Source organism: Esox lucius, chromosome 11 (assembly GCF_011004845.1).
Source record: "Esox lucius isolate fEsoLuc1 chromosome 11, fEsoLuc1.pri, whole genome shotgun sequence".
NCBI lineage: Eukaryota > Metazoa > Chordata > Actinopteri > Esociformes > Esocidae > Esox > Esox lucius.
This window is the reverse complement of record NC_047579.1, coordinates 38,376,930-38,394,750: the sequence shown is the minus strand read 5'-3', so window position 1 is coordinate 38,394,750 and position 17,821 is coordinate 38,376,930. Positions and strand designations below refer to the sequence as shown.

General features: G+C 44.5%; 1 protein-coding gene across 1 annotated transcript in view; it reads right to left on the bottom strand.

Moving 5' to 3' along the window:
- LOC105013108 (integrin alpha-3) overlaps positions 1-17,821 on the bottom strand; it is a 35,373-nt gene that overhangs the window by 7,121 nt on the left and 10,431 nt on the right. Inside the window, exons 2-14 of the mRNA XM_010874402.4 lie at positions 8,926-9,053; positions 8,508-8,599; positions 7,952-8,207; positions 7,759-7,851; positions 7,339-7,561; positions 6,845-7,038; positions 6,149-6,237; positions 5,181-5,317; positions 4,663-4,740; positions 4,157-4,224; positions 1,903-2,039; positions 394-540; positions 78-175 (exon numbers count right to left, since the gene is read on the bottom strand). Of these exons, the coding sequence (XP_010872704.2) occupies positions 78-175; positions 394-540; positions 1,903-2,039; positions 4,157-4,224; positions 4,663-4,740; positions 5,181-5,317; positions 6,149-6,237; positions 6,845-7,038; positions 7,339-7,561; positions 7,759-7,851; positions 7,952-8,207; positions 8,508-8,599; positions 8,926-9,053 (1,740 nt within the window). The remainder of the gene's footprint in view (positions 1-77; positions 176-393; positions 541-1,902; positions 2,040-4,156; positions 4,225-4,662; positions 4,741-5,180; positions 5,318-6,148; positions 6,238-6,844; positions 7,039-7,338; positions 7,562-7,758; positions 7,852-7,951; positions 8,208-8,507; positions 8,600-8,925; positions 9,054-17,821) is intronic.

Below are 17,821 nucleotides of genomic sequence, written 5' to 3'. Positions count from 1 at the left end.
TAACCAGTGTGCAAACGATTCTCAAGGGCAGCGTATCTCTAACCATGAAAGTGACCTCTGACCTTAGATGACTATACCTGGGGTAAGGTTCCAGAGCTTCATTGGCAAACTTTGCATCGATTTCAAGATTACTCTGGCACTTATTGTCCTGGCCACAGGCCTTCTGGAAGTGAATCTGTGGGAGGTAGCGGGGGAGTGAGGGGGGGGGGGAAGAGGGACAAAGGACTTAAAAACAAGTGCATTTATCCTCTATAGAACTTACATAATACATCGACAAACCTCAGATTACAACACTTAACACTTAAGTAACTGAAAAGGCAAAAACACAGACAGAGTGGTGGAAATACTGCTTGAAATTGAACCTTCAAACCAGCAGAGATCTACAGCTCTAACCTCCTTCTTAATGGTGCTGGCCTTCCCCTCACTGAGCACAGGAAAGGCGTCCAGGTTCTGAAGGATCAAAGTGTTTTGGGGATCCTCCTGCTTGAGGGACACGTCCAGGGAGAAGACGACCGGCTCTACTTTGTCGTGTATTTGACTCTACAGGGGCCGAAAGTGAGATGAGATCTGAGTTAATCCGTTTGTTGTCATCTACCTAAAGGCACTGAGACAACTGAAGTCCTGTGCAAAAGAACCAGAAAGGCGAACTAAAGTCCTTTATTTGGAAAGCTAGTGTTTATTTGTACAAAAATAATAATATACATTATATTAATGTATTTACTTACAGTTAGGTCCAGAAATATTTGGACACTGACACAAGTTTTGTTATTTTGGCTGTTTCCCAAAATATATTCAAGTTACAGTTAAATAATATGGCCTTAAAGTACAGCCTCTCAGCTTTAGTATGAGGGTATTCACATCCAAATTGGAATTACAGCTCTTTAATATGTAACCCCCTCTTTTTCAAGGGAACAAAAGTAATTGGACCATTGATTCAAAAGCTGGTTCATGGACAGGTGTGGGTTATTCCTTTGTTATTTCTTCATCAATTAAGCAGGTAAATGGTCTGGAGTTGATTCCAGGTGTTGCATTTGCATTTGGAAGCTGTTACTGTTAACCTCACAACATGTAGTCAAAGGGGCTCTGAATGCAAGTGAAACAGGCCATCCTTAGGCTACAAAAAATAAAAATTCCATCAGATAGATAGCAGGAACATTAGGAGTGGCCAAATCAACAATTGAATTCATTCTGAGAAAAAATTACGCACTGGTGAGCTCTGCAACACAAAAAGGCCTGGACGTCCTGGATGGTCGTAGGATCCTTTCCATGATAAAGAAAACCCTTCACAATATCCAGCCAAGTGAAGAACACTCTCCAGGAGGTAGGCATATCAATATCCAGGTCTACCATAAAGAGAAGACTTCACAAGAGCAAATACAGAGGGTTCACCACAAGGTGCAAACCATTCAAAAGCCTCAAGAATAGAAAGGCAAGGTTAGAAACATAATGTGAACGCAACCCAGGAGTTGCTTCCAAAGAAGTGGAATATTCGGCAATGGCCAAGTCAATCACCTGATCTCAACCCGATCGAGCATGCATTTCATGTTTTGAAGACCAAATTTAAGGCAGAAAGACCCACAAACCAACAACAACTGAAGACAGCTACAGTGAAGTCCTGGCAAAGCATCATAAAGGAGGAAACCCAGCATTTGGTGATGTCCATGCGTTCCAGACTTCAATCAGTCTTCAAGCAGTCTTTAAGACTTCAAAAGTATTAACATTTGTATTATTTTGTAATATTTTTGTTCAACCCCTTGAATTACAGCTGAAAGTCTGTACTTCAATTGCATCTCTGTTGTTTCATTTCAAATCCATTGTGGTGGCGTACAGAACAAGAATTATGATATCAAGAAAGCCCAGTCCATGCTCTTAAAACAGGCTATGCAATTGGCATGTCCTTACCGCTAGCCCAAGCTTTAGCGTTTTGCATTTTTCAGATGGCATTGACAAGAAGCCCGTGTAGCTGTCCGCGCTGTTGTCTTGGAAACGGACCCGGCGTTTGTTCCGCGTCAGGTCGGCTTTCACGGTGTAATTCACAGCTGAGAAGAGATGAGACAAATGCTAGAATACTAACCACAGGCAATTTCAGAAAGATTGCTAATCTAATTATATTCCTTTATAATTTCACATTGATTAATTTATCAAATGTTATCAGATTTGATTACATTGAAAATTAGTATCTTGACAGCCTACTCTGAATTTTCAGAATCTGTAACATACAGTGCGGAGAACAAGTATTTGATACACTGCCGATTTTTCAGGTTTTCCTACTTACAAAGCATGTAGAAGTCTGTAATTTTTATCATAGGTACTCTTCAACTGTGAGAGACGGAATTGAAAACAAAAAGAAGCCCTCCTGTTCTCAACTCATTACCTGTATTAACTGCACCTGTTTGAACTAGTTACCTGTATAAAAGACACCTGTCCACACACTCAATCAAACAGACTCCAACCTCTCCACAATGGCCAAGACCAGAGAGCTGTGTAAGGAAATCAGGGATAATATTGTATACCTGCACAAGGCTGGGATGGGCTACAGTACAATAGGCAAGCAGCTTGGTGAGAAGGCAACAACTATTGGCGCAATTATTAGAAAATGGTGACGTTCAAGATGACGGTCAATCTCCCTCGGTCTGGGGCTCCATGCAAGATCTCACCTCTTGGGGCATCAATAATCATGAGGAAGGTGAGGGATCAGCCCAGAGCTACACAGCAGGACCTGGTCAATGACCTGAAGAGAGCTGGGACCACAGTCTCAAAAAAACCATTAGTAACACACTACGCCGTCATGGATTAAAGCAAGGTCCCCTGCTCAAGCCAGCGCATGTCCAGGCCCGTCTGAAGTTTGCTAATGACCATCTTGATCATCCAGAGGAGGAATGGGACACGGTCATGTGGTCTGATGAGACAAAAATAGAGCTTCTTGGTTTAAACTCCACTCGCCGTGATTGGAGGAAGAAGAAGGATGAGTACAACCTCAAGAACACCATCCCAACCGTGAAGCATGGAGGTGGAAACATCATTCTTTGGGGATGCTTTTCTGCAAAGGGGACAGGACGACTGCACCGTATTGAGGGGAGAATGGATGGGGCCATGTATTGCGAGATCTTGGCCAACAACCTCCTTCCCTCAGTAAGAGCATTGAAGATGGGTCATGGCTGGGTCTTCCAGCATGACAACGACCCGAAACACACAGCCAGGGCAACTACGGAGTGGCTCCATAAGAAGCATCTCAAGGTCCTGGAGTGGCCTAGCCAGTCTCCAGACCTGAACCCAATAGAAAATCTTTGGAGGGAGCTGAAATTCTGTATTGCCCTGTGACAGCCCAGAAACCTGAAGGATCTGGAGGAGTCTGTAGGGAGGAGTTGGCCAAAATCCCTGCTGCAGTGTGTGCAAACCTGGTAAAGAACTACAGGAAACCTATGATCTCTGTAAATGCAAACAAAGGTTTCTGTACCAAATATTAAGTTCTGCTTTTCTGATGTATCAAATACTTATGTCATGCAATAAAATGCAAATTAATTACTTACAAATCAATCACAATGTGATTTTCTGGATTTTTGTTTTAGATTCTGTCACTCACAGTTGAAGTGTACCTATAATAAAAATTACAGACTTCTACATGCTTTGTAAGTGGAAAAACCTGCAAAATCGGCACTGTATCAAATACTTGTTTTCCCCACTGTATGTGGTTGCTTATATATGCTAGATATTAGATTTATGCAGAAAATATCCGTTTTCTGTAATCTGATTTATGATTTTGGCTACAAGGAAGTTTCAAGGACGACGCAATCATCCTCTTAACAGATCATAATATTGTGTTTCTCCACAAGCTCGTTGGATTCAAGGCTAAACGTCTGCTAATTTACACCTTTTTCCATTTGATCAACATTACTAATTGCCTAGACTTTTATGACAATCAATCAGTTTCACCCATTAGTTAATAGCTTGTCACTATACCTGCCTGTTGTGCCTAGTTTCAACACAATTCATCCTTGTCTAACAGTTTTAACTTAGGGGCAAATAAACTGTATTAAGTTAACTGAAGTACATTCCAGTAGTGTAGGAAACAGCAAACATAAGTGACAGCCCTCCACAAAAAGGGCTGTGAAACAGAGCTCACGAATTAGCAATGTAGTCACAAAACCACACTCACTGATGTTCTTTTGGAAGTTCAGGTCCCCAGTGCTGATTGTGTAGGAGAAGCAGACCTCCACCTCAACACTGTCAACATACAGACACACCCAGGCGGTCAGGTAATCACTGCCATGAGAAATGTTATATTCCCTCTCATGAGAAGTGATATAGTCACTGTCATGAGAAGTGCATTAATCCCTTTCATGAGAAGTGTCATAATCCCTGGTATTAGAAATTATAATCACTATCATGAGAAGTGTTACAATCACTGTCATGAAAAGCGTCATAATCCCTGTCATGAGAAGTGTAATAATAACTGTAATAAAAAGTGTTATAATTGCTGTCATGAGAAGTGTAATAATCACAGTCATGAGAAGTGTAATAATCACTGTAATAAAAAGTGTTATAATCACTGTCATGATAAGGGGTACAATTACTGTCAATTACTGTTGCTGGAACACTGAATGTTCAGTTGCACTGAAGAACACTCGGGTCCAGATGCTTTGATCCAAGAAAACATCTCACCAATTGTCACAGTCTTTTGGGTCTACGATCTCTGGCGTCACTTTAAGGGACTTGCTGAGGTGAATGACAGGGCGGGCCCTGTTAAGACAAATAGCAAGTTCACATGTACAGTTGGTACAGAGGTTGGTACTGCATTACACAACAGCTCCGGTCTAAGAGATACCCATAAAAACACATAACATTGTTCCTATCTTTAAAGATCCATTCCAGTCACATGATCACCCATTTTAATTCCCCTTCTGTGTCCCATGTTGCAAGTCACTCATTGGTTCAGACCATACTGTATTGAAACAGAGCATCGCATTCGCCTCCAACGACCTGCTACACACCTGAACCCGATTTGGCCTGGAGTTGTGAACGGCAGTGATACGCCACGCACGGCGTGGGGTCACTTTCAGATAAGATGAGATCACACTTTCGGGGAGTGTGTGTTTTGGAGGTGCTTGGGTGGTCGTGTGACCAGAGTGAACCACTAAATCACATTTAAACACAGACAGGGGCACTCCGCTGTCAGTCACCTCAGCAAGGCCACGCGGTCGTCCAGTGAACCGACCACCATGTCTGGGTATAGGTTGTCATCCACATCCAGTCCTCCGCTGATGGAGTAGCCAAACGTCTTGAACCCCGCCTCGGCTATATCCTTTCCCTCGATCACCTGGGAAAAACCCAATGTCGTTATGGAAAGTTTCTGAATCTGGGTGCAACACAAGCCCTGCAGGATGAAATTCCCCACCGACACTGTTGTATTGTGGAAACTTAAATGGGATATATGACAAAATAACAATGAACAGGCCTTTTTTAAGAGGGATCTTGCTGTGTCTTGGGGCATCTAAGTAAGTAACTAACAGGTCAGAAGGACTGAGGGCTCTGTTAATCTGTTTGTTTCCTGTTCTGCACAGATAAAGCCCAAGGGCTCCGGGAAGGGGGTTTGACCACTGGGTTGACTCCAGTTTAGCCAAGCAGTGTGTTGCATAGGAGAGAGTAACCACTGTTTTCAGCAATCTCTGTATTAAAAAGGGTTACATTTGAGAATTCAGACTTTTCATTATCATTTGTGGTAATCTCCACAACATTATATGTATACTGCTCACATCCCATCCCCCCAGATGCTCCCCACCTTGCTGTCCTGTACATACATCTCCGGAAAGATTTAAGAGACCACTGCACCTTTTTCTTTCCTTTGCAAAAAAGTAAAAAAGGTTTTGAATGAGGAACAGAAGCATTCAATTTCCAGTGGTCTTTTAATCGAACCCTTCTGTTCCTCACTCAAAACCTTCCTTTTCAACTTTTTTGGAAAGGAAAGAAAAAGGTGTAGGGGTCCCTTAATTATTTCGGGACCTGTACATATATTTAGCATTTCCTTTGTGTAACATTGAAACCAGGTAAACCTCTGGCTATGTGAATGGAAGTTAATTCGGAGGTGAGTTTGGTGTGCAGCTCGGGCAGCCTGGGAGTTGGGGTGCTAGAGATGACCAAGGATCTGTACCTGACTGGGCTGCTGGGAAATGCCCTGAGCACTTCCTGTCCAGATAAATACGCTGCCTGTCCCTTGGAACGGAGCGCCCACCGCAAAATCTAGAACAGAAGGAAGGGAGACAGATGAAAAAGAGAGAGAGAGAGAGAGAGAGAGGGAGGGATGGAGGAAGAACTATAGGAGAGGAAGGGTTGGATCCAACACAGTTCCACGCAAGTCTTGTTGTCTCCCTAAACTCGCAGCAGAGAGCAAAACGTAATGGCACCTCTCTGCACTGAGCGTACAGAGCCTGAAACAAGAGCTTTTCAAATGGATTCAAATGCACAGTTCATTAAAGTCTGACAGGTAAACAATGCCTAGATGCCGGCATCCCAGACACACTATAAGCTACTGTATAGTGTTCTGGACTCTGAAACGCACACAGTAATTCAATGTATTTTTGTTGTACTTAATATGTCTACAAGCGCCCAGGAGCTGGCGCTTCGGCAGAAGTTAATGGAAATTCAAATAAATAATAAAACACATGATTATAAATGCATCCTTTTCAGAGATAAACTTTCTTGCCAAGATGCGTATTCTGATATGTGGAATTCAAATTTAGTTTTACATTTTATATCCTGTCAGAGCCACCAGAGGGAGCCACCACCTCAATGTTTTAAGCATCGGTGAAAACAGACCCATGGTTAATTACAACTGAATGTTGTTTACCTTGGAAGCCATCTTGATTAACATCTCCAATGGAAGCCACAGCCATTCCAAACGCAGAGCCTCTAGGGCCTCGCAGAATGACGTCTGACTTTTGTTGGAAGGAGCCGTTCTTATTCATGTAGATGTACACTGCGCCTCCATGCTCCTTCTTGCGGTCAAAGTAGAACGGGGCTCCGACGATCAGGTCGTTCCAACTGCGAGTATGCAAATAAAGAGAGTGTGGTTCCAACCGACAGTTTTGAGGTCAATAACCTTTCATATTACAATTTTTACAAAAGTATTATGTATATTAATAACACAGTTACTAAGAACATGTTTGAGTCTCTAATGACTCCCCAAGCCCAGGAGTGGGCAGGGAGTTGAGCAGCTCCAAGGCCTGGCTTTATTAGTGTTAAGCAAAATGTCCTCTTCATATCGCTGTTGAATTCTCAGTGAGCACTCTCACTAAATGCCAAGTTGCTCGTGTCCCATGGAGGAAAAGCCTGAACTGGTACCCGTCATTGTTGAAGTCGGCAATAGCCAGGGAGTTCCCGAAGTAGGAGCCCGTCTGCTCCCCTCTGAGGGTGAGGCGGCGGGTCAGCAGATCGCCGGCCTTCGAGTCCTTCACGGCCATGATGACAGAGCCCTTGGAGTCGTCCTTGTTGTCCTTAGGCGCCCCTGTCACCACCGTGTCCTGGTCCTGGCTCAGCAGGCGCTGGCTCTCTGCCACGGAGTAACCTGGAGACGCGATGGCAAGCGACACTGCCGTTACCCATTCAAAAAAAACTCAGGATAAACAGTCTGAGAAGATTTTTATTGTGACCTCAGCACAAACTACACAGCGACATGATTACCGCACGTGTTAGGGGTAAGCCACGTCAGAAAAGGCTCAAATCTTTGGAGGATTTTGGGGCAAAATCAAGTCAACACTGTACCTATGTAAATGTTCCGTTTATCTAATATCGGGAAGCTGCGTTTCCTGGTGTCGTAGCTGTCATTGAGGTTCCTCCAGATGACGTGGACATTGCCTGAATGAGAAGCAGAGCAGCGAGAGTGTTGGCCACAGACCGGCGCTCCCATAAATCACACAGAGATTCAGCTACGCCGGTTAGCCGGCTCGCACCCTACCCTGCCAGTCATAGCTGCCAGTCGACCCCAGGATGACATCTGTGTTGGTGATGGCAGCGGACATGCCCAAGCCGCACATGGACTGCTCCTGGCCCGCCGACAGCTCGTCGTTGGCTCGGCACACCTCGTAGGGTTTCTGCCACTGCTCGTCATTCGGGTCGTACATCAGGTCGTTACTGCGGATGTAACACTTCCCAATCATCTGGTGGGGCTTGGTCGTGGTACCGGGTATCTTCACAAACCGATGGCCACAAGTCTGAGAGAAAGAGGGAGAGAATGAGGGAAGACAGGGGTGGAGGAGGAGAGGGGCAAAGAGGGGAGGAGGGAGACGCAATGCGATTTGATCTTCTTTAGTTCAGATCAGCATTCGCCAGGAAATAATCACGCAGCTTAATTTTTGACAGGATTCTTGGCGGAAGTTTGATAATGTTCTGATGTGATTCACACTAACGTGTTCTGTAAGCTTAGCTTCCTGGTTTGGTTGGGTATAAGAGCTACGTGACTCATGACCTCTAGATCCGGTGAAGCATTGATAGGCAGACTGGGTGTAACTCACCAGGATCCGACCCCCTGGTTGTCTCTGACTGGCCACGGTCACCCCCAACCACATATCCTCCACTCTGTCATGCTCCGCGTTGAAGTCTGTGTCTGAGGGGTCAAAAGCCGGAGTCCAGTTACTTTAGTTCAGCTCACCATCCCTGTGACCACTAATAATCCGTTAGTTGCCACAGCATTAAAACAGTGGATTGTGTTTTGGGAACCAGAACCAATCAACTGGCATGTTCATCTTCACATATCCTATTTAAGTAAAGTTAATAATGAAAATGTCTGCTTTTCTATGATGATAAAAGGGTTCTTTGTGGACAGTACCTTTTGATCAGTAAATCATTCTTAGTCCATTGTACATTCATTTCCTAGATGTTGAAAGCCGAATCAGCAACTCGGAGCAACAAGTGAAAAAACATAATGCCTACCTGAACCAACCAGGTTCATCCTGCGGCAATCTGATTGGTCAATGTTCAGGGGGCAGGCATAGACATCTCCCGTTTTATTGGCCCTGACGCCAACCTCTGCCTTCTCCTTTGGCGCTCCAACAAGTAGTCTGTAAATCCAAACCAGTGATAACCAACGTCATTACCTTCCAATCTTCTCACTGCCTGAGTCTGGTGTTTACCAGCATTACTGGTGAGTACCTCTGGTTTCTAGGTTTCTTCCTGGTATCTCATTGCACCCCCCCCCCCAGAGCCCCAAGTCTGAATCAATCCCTAAATACACAACTAGAATTGGAGTTAAGAACCACTGATAAAGATGATCCACATTCAGTACTGCTAGTTCTGATCATTATCACGTGATTACAGTAGAACTGATAATACTCTGTCACTGATCTTGAACCCCTGATAGCTGGCAAATAAACAGCTATTCTGACCGGAGGCCTTGGCAGAAGGAATAGTTTCTCAAAACGTCTTGTTTCTTAAGACAAATGTCTTGAACAGATAATGGCTCTAATGACCCAAAGATTCAAGCCTTCCTCATTTCGTCTACAAAAGGTCCTAAATGCTACCCAGATGAATGCACCCGCGGTGTGGTGAAGCCTGAAAGCCAAATCAGATAGAAGAAGGTGCATATTTGTCCCCCTCTCTCTTTCTCTCATTAATATGCTGCATGTACACTGACCTGGCTACTGTTGAGGAGGATTCAAGGAGAGGTTGGACACAGAGAGGTCAGACCAGAGAGAGGTAGAATTAGAAAAACAGAAGAGAGTCTGGAGACGAGCGTGGAAGGGAGGGGAGACAGGGAGGAACAGGGAGAGAGGAGGGAGAGGAGGGAAAGAGGGGAGAGGCAGGGGAAGGAGACAATGACAGACGGGAAAGAGGAAGGACAAGGGAGCAGGGCTGAACTGAAGGGCACCTTCCTCCTCCCATCTGTCCTTACGAGAGTCTCATCCATTTTGGGGTATCTAATTGAATTTGTCCACCCCCCTCCCCTTATCCAGAGCCCGGGTGGGTTGCGTCATGTGACTCTAAATCAGGTTTAGCTGAGCAGGAACCAGGAAATGAGGATGTCAAGTGAAGGGTGAAAAAGCAGTGGCATGCAAGGCCACAACAGCATCCAAACAACCAAATCTATCAGTCTCTTCCCTTCCACTTTTTTTCCCTCTCTCTGTGGAGGGGCCAATAGAGAAATAAACCTCATGCAATTCCCAAAAATATTCGCAACAAGCAAATTCTGCCCCAGACTACTATTAGTGTGGCGCAGAATTAAGCAGTCCAAATAGTAGAAAGTTGTCTCAAAGCGAGAGCTTTTCTGGGTTAAGACAATTTGCAAACGCTTAGCAAAGGCTGTGGCACTTTCCTGTAGAATCCCATCTGTCCCATCTTTCATGGTGAATAACTGCCGCTCATCAGCAAGGCGACTGCAGACATAAAGGGGAGGACATTCACTGGCATCTACCAATCAGGCTATTATCACAAACACAGCCCACCTGCCGGGAGTGCAGGAGAGGAGCAGGGGCGGAGACAAACATACCAGCGAAGGAAGGCTACTAATCACCAGAGATTGCAGACAGACGGGTGTAAACACGTCACTGATACACGGCTGCAGCTGACTGACATTTATTGAGCAGGACGAGAAGAGGTGGCTGTTCCACCCCTCTGACTTCCTGGATGACCTGTGCGGGTCCTCCCACCAGCAGTAGCGTGACGGTACCAGCATGCTGGCCGATCCCATGCTGGTGGCTACCGCACGTCCACGGCCAACACCACGCTGAAAAACAGGCCTCTCGCAGGCAAGACCTAACAAGGCAACAAGAGGCAGACCTGAGCCCGATTGGCAGCCAGACAGGAAGTGGTTCGGGTTTCCGTCGGTCCTTGAAGCCATGCGTCTCAACGAAACCCCAGTCTAAAAAGAGCATGTGGTATCTGAGCAAATCAGGCCCTGTAGTGTATTGTACCCATCAGCCCACTGAACATACCGTGGACACAAACGCACAGGCAGCCTTCTGACCTGCTGGGTTATTAAACGCTTCAGTCACCTGCATTTTCGGGACATTGTCAGTGTTTGGGTTTTTCTTCACCCAAAAGTGAGTGCCACCTTTGTTATCAGCTAGTAACCTGCACACTAAGTGCAGGTGATTGGCTTTGGAACATCAAATCCGATTAGCCTAACTTCAGTGTAACCCTGTTAATCAGTTCAGCTTTACAAAACATAATAACATGGAGATGCTACAGCTTTAGCTGTTCCGAAGTCAGCGGGTTCTGCTACCAGAGTGACTGAGCCTTTGCGAGGTGGGTAAAAACCACTTGACAGGAAGTGAAGCCAACGGTGCTCAAAACTGTTGGGTGCGTGTAGTTTGAACTGGTGAACAATGCTTGAGTCAAACATTAACAAAAGACAAGGCACCTAACGCCTTGAGCAAACAGGTTCATTCATGTCATTCACTCGTGTTACCGGAGGCAACGCTCTGTTCTACAGAAACTGGGAGAAGCACCAAGGCCAATCGAGCGGTTTTAGTTCTGCATCATGGGAACTCATGCTAAGACACGTTGCAATCACTTATCCACTATATCTGTGTATCTCAGCCTTGCAGCAGCAAGGTGGGAAATCTGGGGACTAGAGGAAGATATCACACAGTTCCTCGTTGTTTAGTTATGTTGTACCACTCAAACACACACACACACAGAAACACACACTTCCTAACCTTCCAATTATGTCCAAAGGTCACCAAGGACGACCATTGGAAAGAATGTGGTGGAGTAGGTTAAATAAATAACAGCGATGATGAAAAGTCGATGTGTGCTATTGTCAAAAGGCATAGGCAGTCACAGAATGTCAGCTTGTATTAAAGGTGGAGGATCTGTGAATATATTCTGCTGGGTTGACAAGTACTTTTGCAGTTTAAGAATTGCCTGAACACTACTGCTTATGTTGTGTGACCGGAGGTAAAAAGCATTTATAAATCTCACAGGACACTGGCAACATCTTAAGAAAGGGATTTTACCCTTGAACATCGGATCTGAATGACCCTCTCCTAGGTCCTTGGCAGGCTATCCTGGTGAGTGGTAGCGATACTTCTAACACACCTTTTCTGAAGAGGGCTAAATACGGCTGAGTAACCAAGATCTTGGCAATCCAACCCTGCCCTTTCTCAATCACCCAGCACACTCCATTTGAATGTGGCAGATTTTACCATTCCTAAATTGTAGTCCTAACTCTCTGAAAGACATGGTCCTTGAGTAATTTCCCAGTTCCTGCATAGGGGGAGAAGCCAGCGATTCCTTAAATTTAAGGTACACAAGTCTTCCTGATATATTTTAATACTTTGTTTCAACTATTTGGTTTTTTTAACACAGAAAAGGGTGGAAAGTAAATAAAAATATCTATTTCCCCATCCCCCAGTTAAACATTTCCTCCCAGCCTTCACCCCGACAGACTACCCTATTCCCTGTTCCTCCCAGTCCCTCCCCACCACCAATGAAGAGGCCAACACCCCAAACCCAAGGCTACACCCCAAACCCAAGGCTACACCCCGAACCCAAGGCTACGCAAGGCTATATTTTATCCCCCTCATACCATGCCATGTATGTAATTCCCGGTTATCTCATATTATCAATTACAGTGGGGAGAACAAGTATTTGATACACTGCCGATTTTGCAGGTTTTCTTACTTACAAAGCATGTAGAAGTCTGTAATTTATATCACAAGTACACTTTAAAAAAATCCAGAAAGTCCCATTGTATGATTTTTAAATAATTAATTAGCATTTTATTGCATGACATAAGTATTTTATCACCTACCAACCAGTAAGAATTCCGGCTCTCACAGACCTGTTAGTTTTTATTTAAGAAGCCCTCCTGTTCTCCACTCATTACCGGTATTAACTGCACCTGTTTGAACTCATTACCTGTATAAAAGACACCTGTCCACACACTCAATCAAACAGACTCCAACCTCTCCACAATGGCCAAGACCAGAGAGCTGTGTAAGGACATCAGGGATATAACTGTAGACCTGCACAGGGCTGGGATGGGCTACAGGACAATAGGCAAGCAGCTTGGTGAGAAGGCAACAACTGTTGGCGCAATTATTAGAAAATGGAAGAAGTTCAAGATGACGGTCAATCTCCCTCGGTCTGGGGCTCCATGCAAGATCTCAACTCGTGGGGCATCAATGATCATGAGGAAGTTGAGGGATCAGCCCAGAACTACACGGCAGGACCTGGTCAATGACCTGAAGAGAGCTGGGACCACACTCTCAAAGAAAACCATTAGTAACACACTACTTTTTGGTCTAAACTCCACTCGCCGTGTTTGGAGGAAGAAGAAGGATGAGTACAACCCCAAGAACACCATCCCAACCGTGAAGCATGGAGGTGGAAACATTCTTTGGGGATGCTTTTCTGCAAAGGGGACAGGACGACTGCACCGTATTGAGGGGAGGATGGTTGGCACCATGTTTCGCGAGATCTTGGCCAACAACCTCTTTCCCTCAGTAAGAGCATTGAAGATGGGTCGTGGCTGGGTCTTCCAGCATGACAACGACCCAAAACACACAGCCAGGGCAACTTAGGAGTGGCTCCGTAAGAAGCATCTCAAGGTCCTGGAGTGGCCTAGCCAGTCTCCAGACCTGAACCCAATAGAAAATCTTTGGAGGGAGCTGAAAGTCCGTATTGCCCAGAGACAGCCCCGAAACCTGAAGGATCTGGAGAAGGTCTGTATGGCCAAAATCCCAAATGCTGCAGTGTGTGCAAACATGGTAAAGAACTACAGGAAACGTATGATCTATTGCAAACAAAGGTTTCTGTATCAAATATTAAGTTCTGCTTTTCTGATGTATCAAATACCTATGTCATGCAATAAAATGCAAATTAATTACTTAGAAATCATAAAATGGGATTTTCTGGATTTTTGTTTTAGATTCTGTCACTCACAGTTGAAGAGTATATATGATAAAAATGACAGACTTCTACATGTTTTGTAAGTGGGAAAACCTGCAAAATCGGCAGTATATAAAATACTTGTTCTCCCCACTGTATGTGTCACATTCTATAGTATCTGGATATACTCATGTGTACACCACTATAGTTTGCCACCCTCATGATGGTATGAGTTTTAGAAAAAGGCTTTTAAAAAAAATCCACAAGGTGAGGGTGCCCTGGTAACTTTTGGAAGTTTGGCTGCAAAAGGTATCCTGGCATTGTTTTCTATCCAGCCTCAAGGTATTGTAAATCACTATCAAAGATCGTTCACGGATGAACGATGCAGCCAACCGGAGCTGCTCTCCTGTGTCTCAACAGGACGAGTACAGCCGTAGGGTTCGCAAAGTTGTGCTGTGAATCACTTCCTGTCCCAATCCAGCCCCGCGCCCTGCTCCTCCCTCAGACCACTGAACCCGAGACAGGACACGGCTGATGGCGTCATAACACAGGTTGTAACACATTTCAGCCTGTGGATTAAGCATTTAGAACAGAAATTATTATTTAACGCTTAGTCAGTTGGCTGGACAGTGTCAACATGCTTGGCACATTATTGCAGTGTATTAGGGGTCTTGCATCGCCCTGCGTTCCACGGAACACAATCCTGAAACACAACTATCATGAAAGAGCATTCAGACAAATGTCCAAATGAGGGTGGCCTGACTTCACAATGCAATGTAAGATCACTGTGGCGATAAGGCCGATGACACATCGCCACTGTGACTGAAACACTGAGAGAGACTATGCTGATCAGCTCATTGTCCGCTGGCATGGAGGGAGACACAAGACTAAACATAGCACCGTTCTGTCGACATGTTTTTCTGTCAGCGCATCTAAAGACAAGCATTACAATCATCAGGTTTAGTGTCTTCAGGCATCACAAAGGATCCAGTACTGCATAGAGCGACATAGTGGAAGACATCAGATCAATCTTCCTGAAAGGAGGGAAATATGTACAACAGCGACTGGATTAAAAAAAGGACGTATAGACCATATCTGAACCCACACAGAGATTCTTAGAAAGAACGGGAAGATGCATTGAGCATGTCCGCCCTGATTAGGCTTGTCTGGTTCAGCCAATCAGGCGTGTTGGGTCAGCCCTTTTTTTGAAACGCTAAGCAAATTTGACATTGATTGAATTCAACAAACAAGATCAAACGTCAGTGTGACATCTTGAAAGACATGTTTCACATTGAAATACATTATGTTCATACATAGTACATGCATAACGTTAATAAGATTTTCTTCTCTACTGTTAAAACACCTTTTACTATGACTATGCTCATTGTTCCTAACTGATCGTCACTCAACCATTTGGTGAAGATATTGTATATATTTTACATTGTTTTGCCTATTATGTTCAGATTGAAAAGTACAGAATCACCAGTCTAAGGCCATGGGGTGGGATCTCAGTGTGATTCAAACCCACAAATATGGTGTCAGTAGTGTGAGCCACAAAAGACTAGTGCATTGCCTATATAACACTGTCATAAAAAGGACACTACCATTCAGAGAAGATTCAGGAATGATACTGGGCCAATCCTCGACTCCTGACCCCCTAATCTTCTTTTCATTATGCAGGTGGAAGGTCTATGACTACCATCCCCATGAGCATGTCACTATCCTTCAGACCATGGATAAGCCATGTCATGACATCGCTGATGACCAAAGTCAGGTTTGGATTCACAATGCCAAATATATTTTCCTGCAGTGCTTGAAAAATAAAGAAATATTCATGGACAATATGGACAATATTGGACAATATGGACAATATTTAATAGCCAAAAAAGACAGAATTGATGCAAATTAGTATAGTGTGTGCTAAACATTAACATTTCTCTCTTTTTTTTTTCAGAAAATACACAGCTCAAAAAAATGAAGGGAACACTTAAATCACACATTGGGTCTTGATGAACAAAATATATTAAAGATCAAAATATTTTCTGTATAATTATTGTGTAATTCATTGAGAACAAAATTACGTTACTACAGTCAATAGAATCCAAATTCACCAACCGACTGAGGGCTGGACTGAAACACACCAAAAATTTAAGTAAACAATTGAAATCACAGGCTTGTTCCAACTTGCATGACATAATGTGTATGTCCCCCATGTGCCTGTATGCACTCCCGACAACATCTTGGCATGCTCCTGATGAGACGGTGGATGGTGTCCTGGGGGAATCTCCTCCCACACATGGATCAGGGCATAAGTGAGCTCCTGGACAGTCTGTGGCGCTACTTGGCCGCGTCAGATGCACTGATACATAACTTCCCAGAGGTTCTCAATTGGATTCAGGTCTGGGGAACGTGCGGGCCAGTCAATGGCATCAATGCCTTCGTCATCCAGGAACTGCCTACACACTCTGATCACATAAGGCCAGGCATTGTCATGTACCAGGAGGAACCCAGGGCCCACTGCACCAGTGTAAGGTCTGACGATGGAACTGAGGATTTCATCCCGGTACCTCACAGCAGTCAGGGTACCGTTGGCTAACACGTGGAGGTCTGTGTGACCCTCCAAGTATATACCTCCCCAGACCATCACTGACCCACCCCCAAACCGGTCATGCTGGATGATGTTGCAGGCAGCATAACGTTCACCACGGTGTCTCCAGACTCTTTCACGTCTGTCACAGGTGCTCAGTGTGAGCCTGTTAAGTTTGCAACTCTGCACAGGTCCAAAAACAAGCGCAAACAAAAAGAGAGAAAAGAGATGTGATTAGCCTACAGAATTAAGCAGCCACTGTCTAGAAGAAGAGGCTTAACAAGACCTGGCTTTGTTCTAACTTCTAGAGAGTAGAGAATAGCAGACAGATAGCAGATGCTGCTGGAGTCTGGAATGAGACACAGGCCAGAAGTGTCTATCTCATTCATTATGTTGATTCATCTGCTGCTGGAATTGTCTCCTTTGAAAACAAATACAACTGCTGGACAGACCAATAAACAGTTTGCTCTGTGTTTCTTCCTATCCATCATGATGTACACACACACACACACACACACACACTTGCAAGTGCACACACATCAAGGAGAAACCTGTCAGAACAATGGTGTCAGGGATGTTTCATCCGTGACTTGAGCATTCGATCTACTGACAGAGCATGGAGGGGAGAGACTTGACCTTGTTATCAGACTGCCCTTTGCCACCAATGTTTAACAGGCTTTTAACAGAGGCACGTTTAGAATGTTAGATCCATAGTCTGCACAAACGGCATGTCACTATAGCGGGCTCCTAAGCAGCCAGCCATGGGACTATTTAAACACTGTAAATAAAAGGGATGGGCTACAATTTGGTGCATCCGTCCCTCTTGGGAATAAGGTTCACATGAAACAATATGTAGACCGCCATTACGTTCAGTGTGAACATAAACCGGTGTAATTACATTCGCTATCAACAAACCCCAGGAGCTAATTGGTCCTTAATAAAGGCTCGCTAAAAAGGATGGGTTAAACTACAGTTTGAGTGTCCTAATTTAAAGCTGTTCTACTGACAGGCAAACTACTAGCAAACTACAACAACCAAGTATCATACGCATTATGAATGCAGGAAATCAACCAAGCCCTGGGAATAGGTTTCCGACCCATATTATAAGATGACATGGCTATTGGCCATAGAAACAGATACCTCTTTCTGTAGCGGACTGACAGACTCAGAGAGTATAGTTGTAAGTTGGAGATCAATCGTCTGGTGCTCAGAAAAGATACTGATTTAAATGGTTAGAATGTCCACAGTGATATCAGAGGTGTGGGAGTTCAAACCCCAGCTGAATCTCACCAAACTCTGAAATGAATCGAAGTGTCTGTAGTTTGGCGCTTAGCATTAAGGAAATAGATTAGGATTACTGCGATAAGCAAGCATCCTGTCCAAGGAATGTACTTGCTCCAACATACTGTC